At 41.8% G+C, this 12,500-nt stretch overlaps 1 protein-coding gene across 2 annotated transcripts in view; it reads left to right on the forward strand.

The window, feature by feature from the left end:
• The window catches only part of LOC145654784 (zinc finger protein 385D-like), a 39,982-nt gene that overhangs the window by 14,339 nt on the left and 13,143 nt on the right, over positions 1-12,500 (forward strand). For both annotated transcript variants that reach the window (XM_081708830.1, XM_081708831.1), the window contains exons 2-4: positions 6,348-6,490; positions 8,397-8,501; positions 9,871-10,051. In XM_081708830.1, the coding sequence (XP_081564956.1) occupies positions 6,348-6,490; positions 8,397-8,501; positions 9,871-10,051 (429 nt within the window). The remainder of the gene's footprint in view (positions 1-6,347; positions 6,491-8,396; positions 8,502-9,870; positions 10,052-12,500) is intronic.

The following is a 12,500-nucleotide window of genomic DNA, read 5'->3' on the forward strand; positions in this document are numbered from 1 at the left end:
ATCTCTCACACACAAATAGACACATTCACAAGCATACATACAGTCAAGACACACACACACACACACAAGCACACACACATACTCTCTCATAGGCACACAACACTCACACACACATACTAATATACACTCTCTCTCTCTCTCACACACACACACGCACACACATACACACACACACACACACACTGGAAATAGGATGAGTTCCCTTCATTACACAAATAATTACATATTACTCTTTTCCGCTTTTCTGTTCAGTTTGGTTTCTTCCCCAGTTCTTGGTGTCTTCAGAACTGTGTTTTTAATATATGTATGTGTGTGTTCATCTCTGCTGGTCTTTATAGGCCCTGACAGTAATGAAGTGGCAGCTTTAGATCTGAGACTTATGAGTGACGTCTTTTAGATTTAAACATTAGCAGTCATGTCCCCCCCCCCCCCACCCGCTCCCTACACAGGAAATGGAGTCATTTATCACTGTGCTGCCTCAGGGTGTCTCACACACACACACACACACACACACACACACTGAATCTCTCTTGTTCCCTTGTGGCAGATGGGTTGGCCACTCTGCGTCACTGCCTCTGATTGTGCCCCCCCAGTCCTAGCACACACACACACACAGCATGTTGAGATGTGGTCTACACATACACAGCTTGTAGAGATGTTGTCTACACATACACAGCTTGTAGAGATGTTATCTACACACAGGTGCACACACAGTGCACAGATGTCTGCATAAACACAAAGAGCATGTAGATGTATCTACACACACACACACACAACATAAGATGTCAGATTATCTGAGTGCATGGGGGTGTTTTGTGTGTGTGTGTGAGGTTGAATATGGGAGATCTGTATCTCAGGAGGCTGGTGTGTGTGTGTGGTTGAATATGGGAGATCTGTGTCTGGAGGGGGCCGTTGTATGAGTGTGTATGTCTGTGTGCATTCGTGTGTGTGTGTGAAGTTGTATATGGGAGATGTGTTTCTCAGGGGGCTGGTGTGTATGCATGTCTGCAATCATGTGCGAATGTGTGTGTGCAAATGTGTATATGAGTGTGTGTGTTTATGTGTGTGTATGAGTGAGTTTCTGTGCGTGAGATCTGTATCTCTGCATGTATGGACCTATTGTGTATTTGCCTATTTGTTATATATATGTTATATATATATATACACGTGTGTATGTATGCGTGTGCGCGCACGCACGTGTGTCTGTACATATGTGTGTATGTATGTGTGCACAAGCACGTGTGTTCATACATGTGTGTATGTATGCGTGTGCACGCACGCACGTGTGTCCGTACATGTGTGTACACGTGTGTGCGCACACGTGTCCATACATGTGTGTATGTGTGTATGCGTGTGTCTGTATGCGTGTATATATATGTGTGCGCGTGTCCGTATACATGTGTATGTGTGTGCGTGTCCGTGTGCGTGTCCGTGTGTGTGTGTGTGTGTGTGTACACGTGTGTGTGTACATGCATGTGCATGCATGTCCGTACATGTGTGTGTGTGTGTTTCTGGACACGTGGGTGTGTGTGTGTGTGTGTGGGTGTGTCCGTACACGTGTGTGTATATGTATGTGCATGTGTTTATACACGTGTTTGTGTGTGTGTGTGTATGTCCCTGTAAACATGTGTGTGTGTGCATTAGGTGTGTGTTTGGCTGCTATTTTGTCGTGTGTCCTGACATCATGGTGACCAGGAGAGATCACAGAATTCAGCTTTCACATCTACCCCACCCACACCACAACACACCTACCCCACACCACACCTAATCCACACCACACGTACCCCACCTAACACACACTACACCACACCTACCACACCTAATCCACACCTACCCCACACGTACACCACACCACATCACATCTACCCCACCTACCCCACACCACACGTACCCCACCTACCCCACACCACATTTACACCACACCACATCTACCCAACACCCCATCTACCCCACCTACCCCAGCTACCCCACAACACATAACACCACATCTACTGTTATGTATGAGCTCTCACATTCTCACTCTTCACTTCCATGTACATTCAATTGCTGCAAAACAGCAGAACTGCATCAGTGACTGTTGACATAGTGTGTGTGTGTGTGTGTGTGTGTGTGTGTGTGTGTGTGTGTGTGTGTGTGCGCGTGTGTGCGTCCTATTTTCTAATGGCAGGTCAGGCTGGGTTCAGTCAGCCATGAAATCAGGCTGCAGGAGGATGTTGTCAGAGAGAGGGAGAGAGAGAGAGAGAGAGAAAGGAACAAAATGCCAAACAAAAAGTAGTATAGGGGCCAACTGGACAGAAATAAACCGATCACAGACAGAAATAAACAGATCACAATAGTTCAAAGCATAATATTATTTCATTAAATTAACATGTACTCTGTGTATGAGAGAGAGAGAGAGAGAGAGAGAGAGAGAGAGAGAGAAAAGGAGAGGAGAGATGATGCTCTTCCCTGTTTAAAAGTTGAAACCATCCTAAAAACCATCCTAAAATCTTGATTCATGACAGCATCACCCCTGTACATCTAGACAGAACGATGACCCCTGTACATCTAGACAGAATGATGCCCACTGTATTTCTAAAGACAGAATGATGACCACTGCACTGCTAGAGAAAGAATAATGATCCCTGTAAATCTAGACAGAATGATGACCATTGTGCTTCTAGAGACAGAATGATGATCCCTGTACATCTAGACAGAATGATAACCACTCTACTTCTACTTCTACTGTGCTTCTAGAGACAGAATGATTCCCACTGTATTTTTAGAGACAGAATGATGACCACTGTACTTCTAGACAAAATGACTATCTCTGTTCTCCGTTTCAGTTCGTTTGTTCTGCCTGTGACACCAGAACTCAGCCAAGCCTGATATCAGTCCATCATTCAGTCCTCATTTTACGCTTCATATGCTGTTACGCCTCATCTAAGGTAGCAGACTCAGCATCTGCAACCGAGAGAGAGAGAGCGGGGGGAGATGGGAGAGAGAGAAAGAGAGAGAGAGAGAGAGAGAGAGAGCACATATACAAAAAGGTCAGAAAATGGAGGATATGACTATGTAAAGGTAAATAAAAATGGCCTAACTGTAGACATAAAGTGAGTTGTTGGGAGAGCCTTAATCCAATCTATAGGCAAATCTGCAGGTGACACTCTCAGTTCATTCTCAGTCATCCAGTGGGCAAAATTCCTCCTTAAGTTTCAAACTTAAATGGAGCGGCGGTGTGACCCTAACCTCTAACCCTACATGACTTTCCCACCTACAGAGTGTGAAGACAGAGTGGCTGGGACCAGTACAGCTCTGAGAGTTTTTGAATGGTCTGAATGGTGGAATATACTTGTACATTTTATATTTCGACTTTGAGTCTTTGAACAGTGACAATGTGAGCATGTATTTCTACAGCAGTGTGTTTTAGAATGATGCTGTGATTTGATTTTGAAACCTGGGTATATTCTTGGTAAATACTGAACACTTTGTAAGCAAAATGGTTAGTTTATAAAGTGAGTTTTTGGCAGCAAAAAAAATCAGCTTTTTTTCAGGAGTCTTGTTTGACCAACATTTCTGGAAGAAAACAATAGAATTAGAGTTAGAGTTATGGTAGGGATAGAGTTATGGTAGGGTTAGGGTTAGAGTTATGGTAGGGATAAAGTTAGAGTTATGGTGGGGTTAGAGTTAGAGTTATGGTGGGGTTAGAGTTATGGTAGTGTTAGGGATAGAGTTATTGTGGGGTTAGAGTTATATTAGGGATAGAGTTAGAGTTATGGTAGGGATAGAGTTAGAGTTATGGTGGTGTTAGAATTATGGTAGAGTTAGGGATAGAGTTATGGTAAGGATAGAGTTATGGTAGGGATAGAGTTATGGTAGGGTTAGAGTTATGGTAGGGTTAGAGTTATGGTAGAGTTAGGGTTAGAGTTATGGTAGGGTTAGAGTTATGGTAGGGTTAGAGTTATGGTAGAGTTAGGGTTAGAGTTATTGGGTTAGAGTTAGAGTTATGGTGGAGTTAGAGTTATGGTAGGGTTAGAGTTATGGTAGGGTTAGAGTTATGGTAGGGATTGATTTAGAGCTATGGTAGCGTTAGGGTTAGAGTTATGGTAGGGATTGATTTAGAGATATTGTAGGGATAGAGTTAGAGTTAGGGTAGGGATAGGGTGAGGGTTAGGGTAGGCATAGGGTTAGAGTTATGGTGGTGTTAGAGTTAGAGTTATGGTAGGGATAGAATTAGAGTTATGGTAGGGCTAGAATTATGGTAGAGTTAGGGATAGAGTTATGGTAGGGTTAGAGTTATGGTAGGGATAGAGTTAGAGTTATGGTGGGGTTAGAGTTATGGTAGGGATAGAGTTAGAGTTATGGTGGGTTTAGAGTTATGGTAGGGTTAGAGTTATGGTAGGGATAGAGTTATGGTAGAGTTAGGGTTAGAGTTATGGTAGGTTTAGGGTTAGAGTTGTGGTAGGGTTAGAGTTATGGTAGAGTTAGGGTTAGAGTTATGGTAGGGTTAGAGTTAGAGTTATGGTGGAGTTAGAGTTATGGTAGGGTTAGAGTTATAGTAGAGTTAGGGTTAGAGTTGTGGTAGGGATAGAGTTATGGTAGAGTTAGGGTTAGAGTTATGGTAGGGTTAGAGTTAGAGTTATGGTGGAGTTAGAGTTATGGTAGGGTTAGAGTTATAGTAGAGTTAGGGTTAGAGTTATGGTAGGGTTAGAGTTATGGTGGGGTTAGAGTTATGGTAGGGATTGATTTAGAGCTATGGTAGCGTTAGGGTTAGAGTTATAGTAGGGATAGAGTTAGAGATATTGTAGGGATAGAGTTAGAGTTAGGGTAGGGATAGGGTGAGGGTTAGGGTAGGCATAGGGTTAGAGTTATGGTGGTGTTAGAGTTAGAGTTATGGTAGGGATAGAATTAGAGTTATGGTAGGGCTAGAATTATGGTAGAGTTAGGGATAGAGTTATGGTAGGGTTAGAGTTATGGTAGGGATAGAGTTAGAGTTATGGTGGGGTTAGAGTTATGGTAGGGATAGAGTTAGAGTTATGGTGGGTTTAGAGTTATGGTAGGGTTAGAGTTATGGTAGGGATAGAGTTATGGTAGAGTTAGGGTTAGAGTTATGGTAGGTTTAGGGTTAGAGTTGTGGTAGGGATAGAGTTATGGTAGAGTTAGGGTTAGAGTTATGGTAGGGTTAGAGTTAGAGTTATGGTGGAGTTAGAGTTATGGTAGGGTTAGAGTTATAGTAGAGTTAGGGTTAGAGTTGTGGTAGGGATAGAGTTATGGTAGAGTTAGGGTTAGAGTTATGGTAGGGTTAGAGTTAGAGTTATGGTGGAGTTAGAGTTATGGTAGGGTTAGAGTTATAGTAGAGTTAGGGTTAGAGTTATGGTAGGGTTAGAGTTATGGTGGGGTTAGAGTTATGGTAGGGTTAGAGTTATGGTAGGGATTGATTTAGAGTTATGGTAGCATTAGGGTTAGAGTTATAGTAGGGATAGAGTTAGAGTTAGGGTAGGGATAGGGTGAGGGTTAGGGTCAGGGATAAGATTAGAGTTAGGAATAAGTTTAGGTTTAGGGTTAGGGTGAATGTGGGGTGTTTGTGTGTGTATTTGTTTGTGTTTGTATGTGTGAGTGTGTGTGAGTGCATGTATTCCATTTGTATATGTGTGCATTTGTGGGCAATCATTATGTCTCAGTAGTGGTGCTTGTAATAGTGTGTGTGTGTGTCATTGTGTGTGTGAATATATGATGAGTGTGTCTACAGTGATATCTGTGTGTCTACAGTCTACCTAAGCCATATGGTGATATCAGACTCACTCAACTGGAAATTGAGAAACCTTGCACCAGAAACACACACACACACACACACACACACACACACACACACACACACACACACACACACACACACACACACACAGGAAATCACTGCAGTATCAGTTATCTTCACAAGTCAGTTCATTCTACTCCAGAGACAATAGTCCAGTGATTTATTTTGTGTGTGTGTGTGTGTGTGTGTCCTTGTGTGACCTTTTATGCACCTGGGCAGTGGTAGCTCAGTGGTGAAGGTGCTTGATTTGTAATTGGAAGCTTGCTGGTTCAAGTCCCCCCACTGCCGAGTTGCCACCGTTGGGCCCCTGAGCAAGACCCTCAATTGCTTAAGTTGTACTCAGTCATAATTGTAAGTCTCTTTAGATAAAAGTGTCAGCTAAATGCATTTGTGTGTGTATTGTGTTAGGGACAGTATTGTTTCTCATCAGCTCTCTGGTAGTGATATTTTCTTGGATGTGAAGCTAAGTCTTGCCTGTGTCTGATTCCTGTATCTGATTGGCCCTTGCAGGTTTATTCCTTCAGCAATTGGTAGTTGTGGGTTTTGTGTACAGGTGCAGCGGCGCAGGGCAGCACCCTGCTGGCAGCGGTGCCGGTGCAGGCTCGACCTCTGCACACGCCTCTGGAGCTCAAGAACTTTCTGCCATTCCGACTCAGTGGCTCCTCCGCTCTCAGCCTGTTCCCCAACTTCAATACCGTGAGTCTGTTAAACACACACCACAGTGCTTTACACACACATGTGGACATGAAACATGTCAGAGTAGTGATAAACATCAGAAATATTTGGATTTGATTTTTGCATGTAATCATAGTTTCCTAAATGGAGTATTCCTTAAATATTATATAATTAGTAAAATAAAAATGTTAAATAATATTCTGCTGTGTTCATCATGGTGATGGTATTAGTCTGAACTCTGACTGGTGTCTGTGTTCTCTCTGCATTGCTGCGCTCACATAATAATAAAACACACACAGACATACAAATATGCTGAGAGTCATGATCAGATAAGGCCCTCTGTGTGTGTGTGAGTGTGTTAGAGTGAGAGAGAAAGAGAGAAGCACAAGAGTGATTAATGTACCTGGCTTGGTTACAGAGCATCTGTCAGTGACCAGACTCTTCTCTCCTCACCTCTTCACCTTTGCAGAGTTTGTCTTCTTTTCTGCTTGTTTTCTCATCTCTCCTCATCTCCTCTTCTTGTATTGCTCTATGTATTATTGTTTTAGATTTATTAGAAACATTTTTCTTCCCACTTTCTCTGCTCAGTTTATGTCTGCCCTAAGAACCCCTATCAAAATGATTGCCTTTGACACACACCTTCTCACACACACACACACACACAAACACACACACACACACACACACACACACACACACACACACACACACACACACAGTCTCCCAGCTTGTTGGGAATGGCTGCAGATGGACAATGCTTTCTGGGGTCCCAAAACACACACTGTTTTTACTGTGTGATTCCAGATAGAGAGAGAGAGAGAGAGAGAGAGAGAAAGAGAGAAAGAGATTGAAACAGGGAGAGAGAAAGAGAAAGAGAGATTGTGACGGGAAGAGAGAGAGAGAAAGCTGCTCAGGGAAGCCTTGTGCTCTCAGGGTTTAGGGTTTAGAGTTGGAACATTTTTAAGGCATTTTGCTGTGCCGAGCACAACCAAGCTGGTTCCAGACATGAATCAGATTTGAAAAGAAAGGGAGAAAGAGAAAGAGAGGGAGAAGGAAATAGAGAGAGGGAAAAGAGTAGAAGAGAGAGGGAGAGGGTGGGAGAGGAGAGAGGAGAGTAAAAGAGAGAGAAGAAAGTAGAAGAAAGAGAGAGGGAGGGAGAGTAGCTGCGCCAGAACTGTTCATAGCTGGTGTGCGTGCTCCATGTGGGTGTGCTGGACTGTGATTTGTGCTGGATGGGTCCATGCTGGACGTGTGTGTGCTGGATGTGTGTGCTGTACATGTGCATACTGGACTGTGAATTGTGCTCAAGTCAGTTATAGTATTGTTCAGATTAACAAATTAGATGAAACGTAAATGAAATTAATTTTGTTTTACATGTAGTTTGTTTTTGGACAAACTCCTCTCTGTTCCCCTGGTTCCTCCTCTGTTCTGGAGGTGTCTCACTGCTGTCCTCCAAGCAGTCTGTCTGTGTTTTTCATATTTCACTTCACTGATTGTAAACATCACCCATTTCTATGTCCTTCACCTCCCTACCATCAGTGCATGTTTAAAGGGACCACACACACGCATGCACGCGCACACACACACACACACACACACACACACACACACACATTCATACACACATGCATTCTTACGCACTCTCATACACACATAAGCTCTCTCTCACACACACACACACACACACACACACACACACACACATAATGATCCTAAAACACCAACTACATTATCTGCACCCAAATTACCTTTCACATGACGTCTTCCCTCTGACAAATCTCAAATCTCAATCATCTTCCCTCTCATATTCTTGCTCTCCTTCTCTCCCTCTTTCTCTCCCTCTTTCTCTCTCCCTCTTCCCCTCTCTCTCTCTCCCTCTCTCACCTCTCCCTCACTCTCTCTCCATCTCCCTCTATCTCTGTCTCAGATGGATCCTGTGCAGAAGGCTGTTATTAACCACACCTTTGGGGTTCCTCAGAAGAAAAAACAAGTCATCTCGTGCAATATCTGTCACCTGCGTTTTAACTCCACGGTGAGGATTCAGTGGGCTGGTTACTCAGGGTCAGGGGTTAGGGTTACGTTAGGGTTAGGATTAGGGTTATGGGTTAGCGTTCTGTTAGGGTTAGAGTTAGGGGTTATGTTAAGGTTAGGGTTTAGGTTTAGGATTACTTTAGGGTTAGGGTTACATTAGGGTTTTTAGGAAATCTCTTTTGTCTTTATGTCTGTGTGCCCCCACCCTCCCTCGCACATACCACAAATGCTTCTTATTGTTTGACTGCTTTTTTAGCCATAGAACATATATTGTATATGTATTCACATGCTTCAGTATCTTTAAAATATTGGCAAGTGGCAATGAAAGTGTTAATTGTTTTGAAATGTATTGATTATTCTTTGAATGTCCTTACATGCTCCATTCAAGACCAGTGATTGGAGAACTTGAGAGCAGTGCCTGATGGGACATGTAGTATTGTTCTCTGCTGCCTTTTACAGCCGACCCTACAGACCCTGAATGAAACCAGCAGGGTGTTTTGCAGGGGGCTGAAAAGTCTATCACATGCTCATTAACTCCCCACAGAGCTCTCGCTCACCCCCACTCTCTCTCCCTCTCTCTCCCTCTCTCTTCCTCCATTTTGTTGTGCTCTCTGTAGAGTTGATTTATTACCTTGTTAAACACACAGTTCAAATGATTTCAGTCCATTTCACTCTGATTTGCATTTATATGGCAGAAGGGGAAAACTGTGTGTGTGTGTGGGTTGGTGGGTGTGCACGTATGTGCATCCGTGCCATACACACAATAACACCTGAAAACACACCATCACACAGCCACACATCCATGAATCCTTTACAATCATTCATAAATTCATAAATAAACCATCTGCTCGATATATCGATTGAACAGAAATTAGGAAGAAGCTTTAATGCTCTTTTTAGATTTTCTGAAAAGTTTGCATTCATTTTGTGAAAACAACGTAATTATTAGTGACCTCAATACAAAATACCAAATGTAAATTGGTTTCCTCTCTATCTCTGCCCCCCATGTCTTTGTTAATGGTGTACTTGTGAATTTGTCTTACTCTATTATGATGTATTATACATGCAGCTATACCTCTGCACCCTGCTGACTATAGCTTTTCTTATCAGCTCTGTCCAGACTGTCTGTGGGTGTGTGTGTGTGTGTCTGTGTCTGTGTGTGTGTGTGTGTGTGTCTGTCTGTGTGTGTGTGTGAGTGTGTGTATATGTGTGTGTGTGTCTGTGTGTGTGTCTGTGTGTCACCTGTGCACATGCTTGAGCAAAAGTAAATCAATTAAGAACATCTTTCATTCTGTCTCTCTCTTTCTCTCTCTGTCTCCCTCTTTTTTCTGTCTGCCTCACTCCCTCTCTTTCCCTCTCTCCCTCTTCAGAACCAGGCGGAGGCACATTATAAAGGCCATAAGCATGCTCGTAAGATGAAGGCTTTGGAGGCTCAGAAGACCAAGCACCACAGACGTCAGCTGGACGGCAGCGTGAGGGAGAGAGTGAGGGGCAGAGCACGCGTGGCAGAGCCCCTCACAACCATCCATCCCTGCACAACAGAGAGATCTAGTGAGTGTGTGTGTGTGTGTGTATGTGTGTGTGTGTGTGTGTGTGTGTGTGTGTGTATATATGTGTGTGTGTGTATATATGTGTGTGTGTGTGTGTGTGTGTGTGTGTGTGTGTGTGTGTGTGTGTGTGTGTGCATGTATTTAATGGATAAGAGACCTTCATAACCCTTCATAAGTCTTGTCCCTCTGAGATTCTGATTGCGGTACTTTGCAGTTTTTCTCATGGAGACTAAACAGCAGTTGCATGTGTAGCTGAATCATTTTTAACTCGATGCCTCAGTCATCATAAGTGAGTTCTGTTCATTCACTTCTCTTTATAAACCATAACATGAAAGCCAAATGTGAAGGATGAAATCGACAGAGGTGCAGACTGACTGTCCTGCCTGACTGACCGAAAGACACGCAGAAGGAAAAGGAAAAAAGCAGAAGGCTGGAAAAGGGGATCAGAGATGGAGGAGCTGACATATCACCCCACATTAATGTTCCACACAGCACCAGTATTCAATGAAAGGAGATAAGAGAGAGAGAGGGAGGGAGGGAGAAAGAGAGAGAGAGAGGGAGGGAGAAAGAGAGAGAGGCTAAAGGAGAGAGGGAGATAGCGAGAGAGGGAGGGAGGGAGGGAGAGAGAGAGAGAGGGAGAGAGAGAGAGAGAGAGAGAGAGAGAGAGAGAGAGGGAGTTTAAGGGGAGGGAGGCTTTGTTGCTGTTGTTATTGTCAGCAATCTGAGGGTTTTGATGGTAATTAAACATTGTATTGTTCACTCTTTTTGTTCTTCTAGCAAACACATCCATACTTGTGTATACACACGTTGTTTCAGGTCGTTACAGTTTACTTCTGTAATGGCCTAAACCATATGAAATTAACACACACACACATATAGATACACACACACACACATAGATACACACACACATTGTTTCAGAGCTTGTGGATTAATATCAAAATCAAAATCAAATCAAAATTTATACATATGGTGCTTTTTATAACAGATGTTGTCACAAAGCAGCTTTACAAATGTCCAAGTCCAAGCCCCCAGTGAGCAAGCAAAGAGCAACACTAACACTACACCAATACACACATTAACTCTACACCAATACACACTAACACTACTCTACCAATGAGGACAGTCCCCTCACTCACACACAAACACTACACTAACACTACACTAACAATGAAGACAGTCCCCTCACTCACACACTAACACTACACTAACACTACACTAATACACACTAACACTATTCTAACATTAGACTAATACAACACTAACAAAGAGAGCAGACCCCACACTCACACTAACACTACACTAATGTACAGTAACACTGCACTAACACTACACTAATACACACTGACACTACACTATCATTATATTAACACTACACTAACAATGAGGACAATGAGGACATCGCTCACACATTAACACTACACCAATACACACTAACACTACTCTAACATTACACTAACACTCCACTAACACACAATAACAAAGAGAACAGACCTCTCACTCACACACTAGCACTAGACTAACACACACTAACAAAGAGAACAGACAGCAACATTACACACAGCAACATTACACTAACACTAAACTAACACACACAAATGCCACACTAACACTACACTAACAAAAAGGACAGTCCCCTCACTCACACACTAACACTACACTAACACACACATACACTACACTAACACTAACAGTACACTAACACTATACTAACACACATAAACACTACACTAACACTACACATGCTCAGGATGACTTATTGGCAAACTCAATCAAAATCACAGCATAAAATGGATTGTTATCTATCCCTAAATGGACAGTACAGCATGGCAGAGTATTGTTGTAGTTATTAATATTAATATTATTAATATTATTATTATTATTAGCAGTAGTAGTAGTAGTATTAGTAATAGGAGTATTGTTATAGTTATTAGTAGTAGTAGTAGTAGTAGTATTGGTAATAGGAGTATTGTAGTTATATTATTATTATTAGTAGTAGTAGTAGTAGTAGTAGTAGTAATAGGAGTATTATTATTATTATTATTGTTGTTATTATTATTGGTAATAGGAGTATTGTTGTTATATTATTATTATTATTATTATTATTAGCAGCAGCAGCAGTAGTAGTAGTATTAGTAATAGGAGTATTGTTATAGTTATTATTATTATTGGTAATAGGAGTATTGTAGTTATATTCTTATTATTATTAGCAGTAGTAGTAGTAGTGGTAGTAGTAGTAATAGGAGTATTGTTATAGTTATTATTATTATTGGTAATAGGAGTATTGTAGTTATATTCTTATTATTATTATTAGCAGTAGTAGTAGTAGTATTAGTAATAGGAGTATTGGTATAGTTATTATTATTATTATTATTATTATTATTATTATTGGTAATAGGAGTATTGTAGTTATATTATTATTATTATTATTAGCAGTAGTAGTAGTAGTA

The sequence above is a fragment of the Electrophorus electricus genome, unplaced genomic scaffold, assembly GCF_041902795.1.
Source record: "Electrophorus electricus isolate QZ-2024a unplaced genomic scaffold, ASM4190279v1 Scaffold156, whole genome shotgun sequence".
Classification (NCBI taxonomy): domain Eukaryota; kingdom Metazoa; phylum Chordata; class Actinopteri; order Gymnotiformes; family Gymnotidae; genus Electrophorus; species Electrophorus electricus.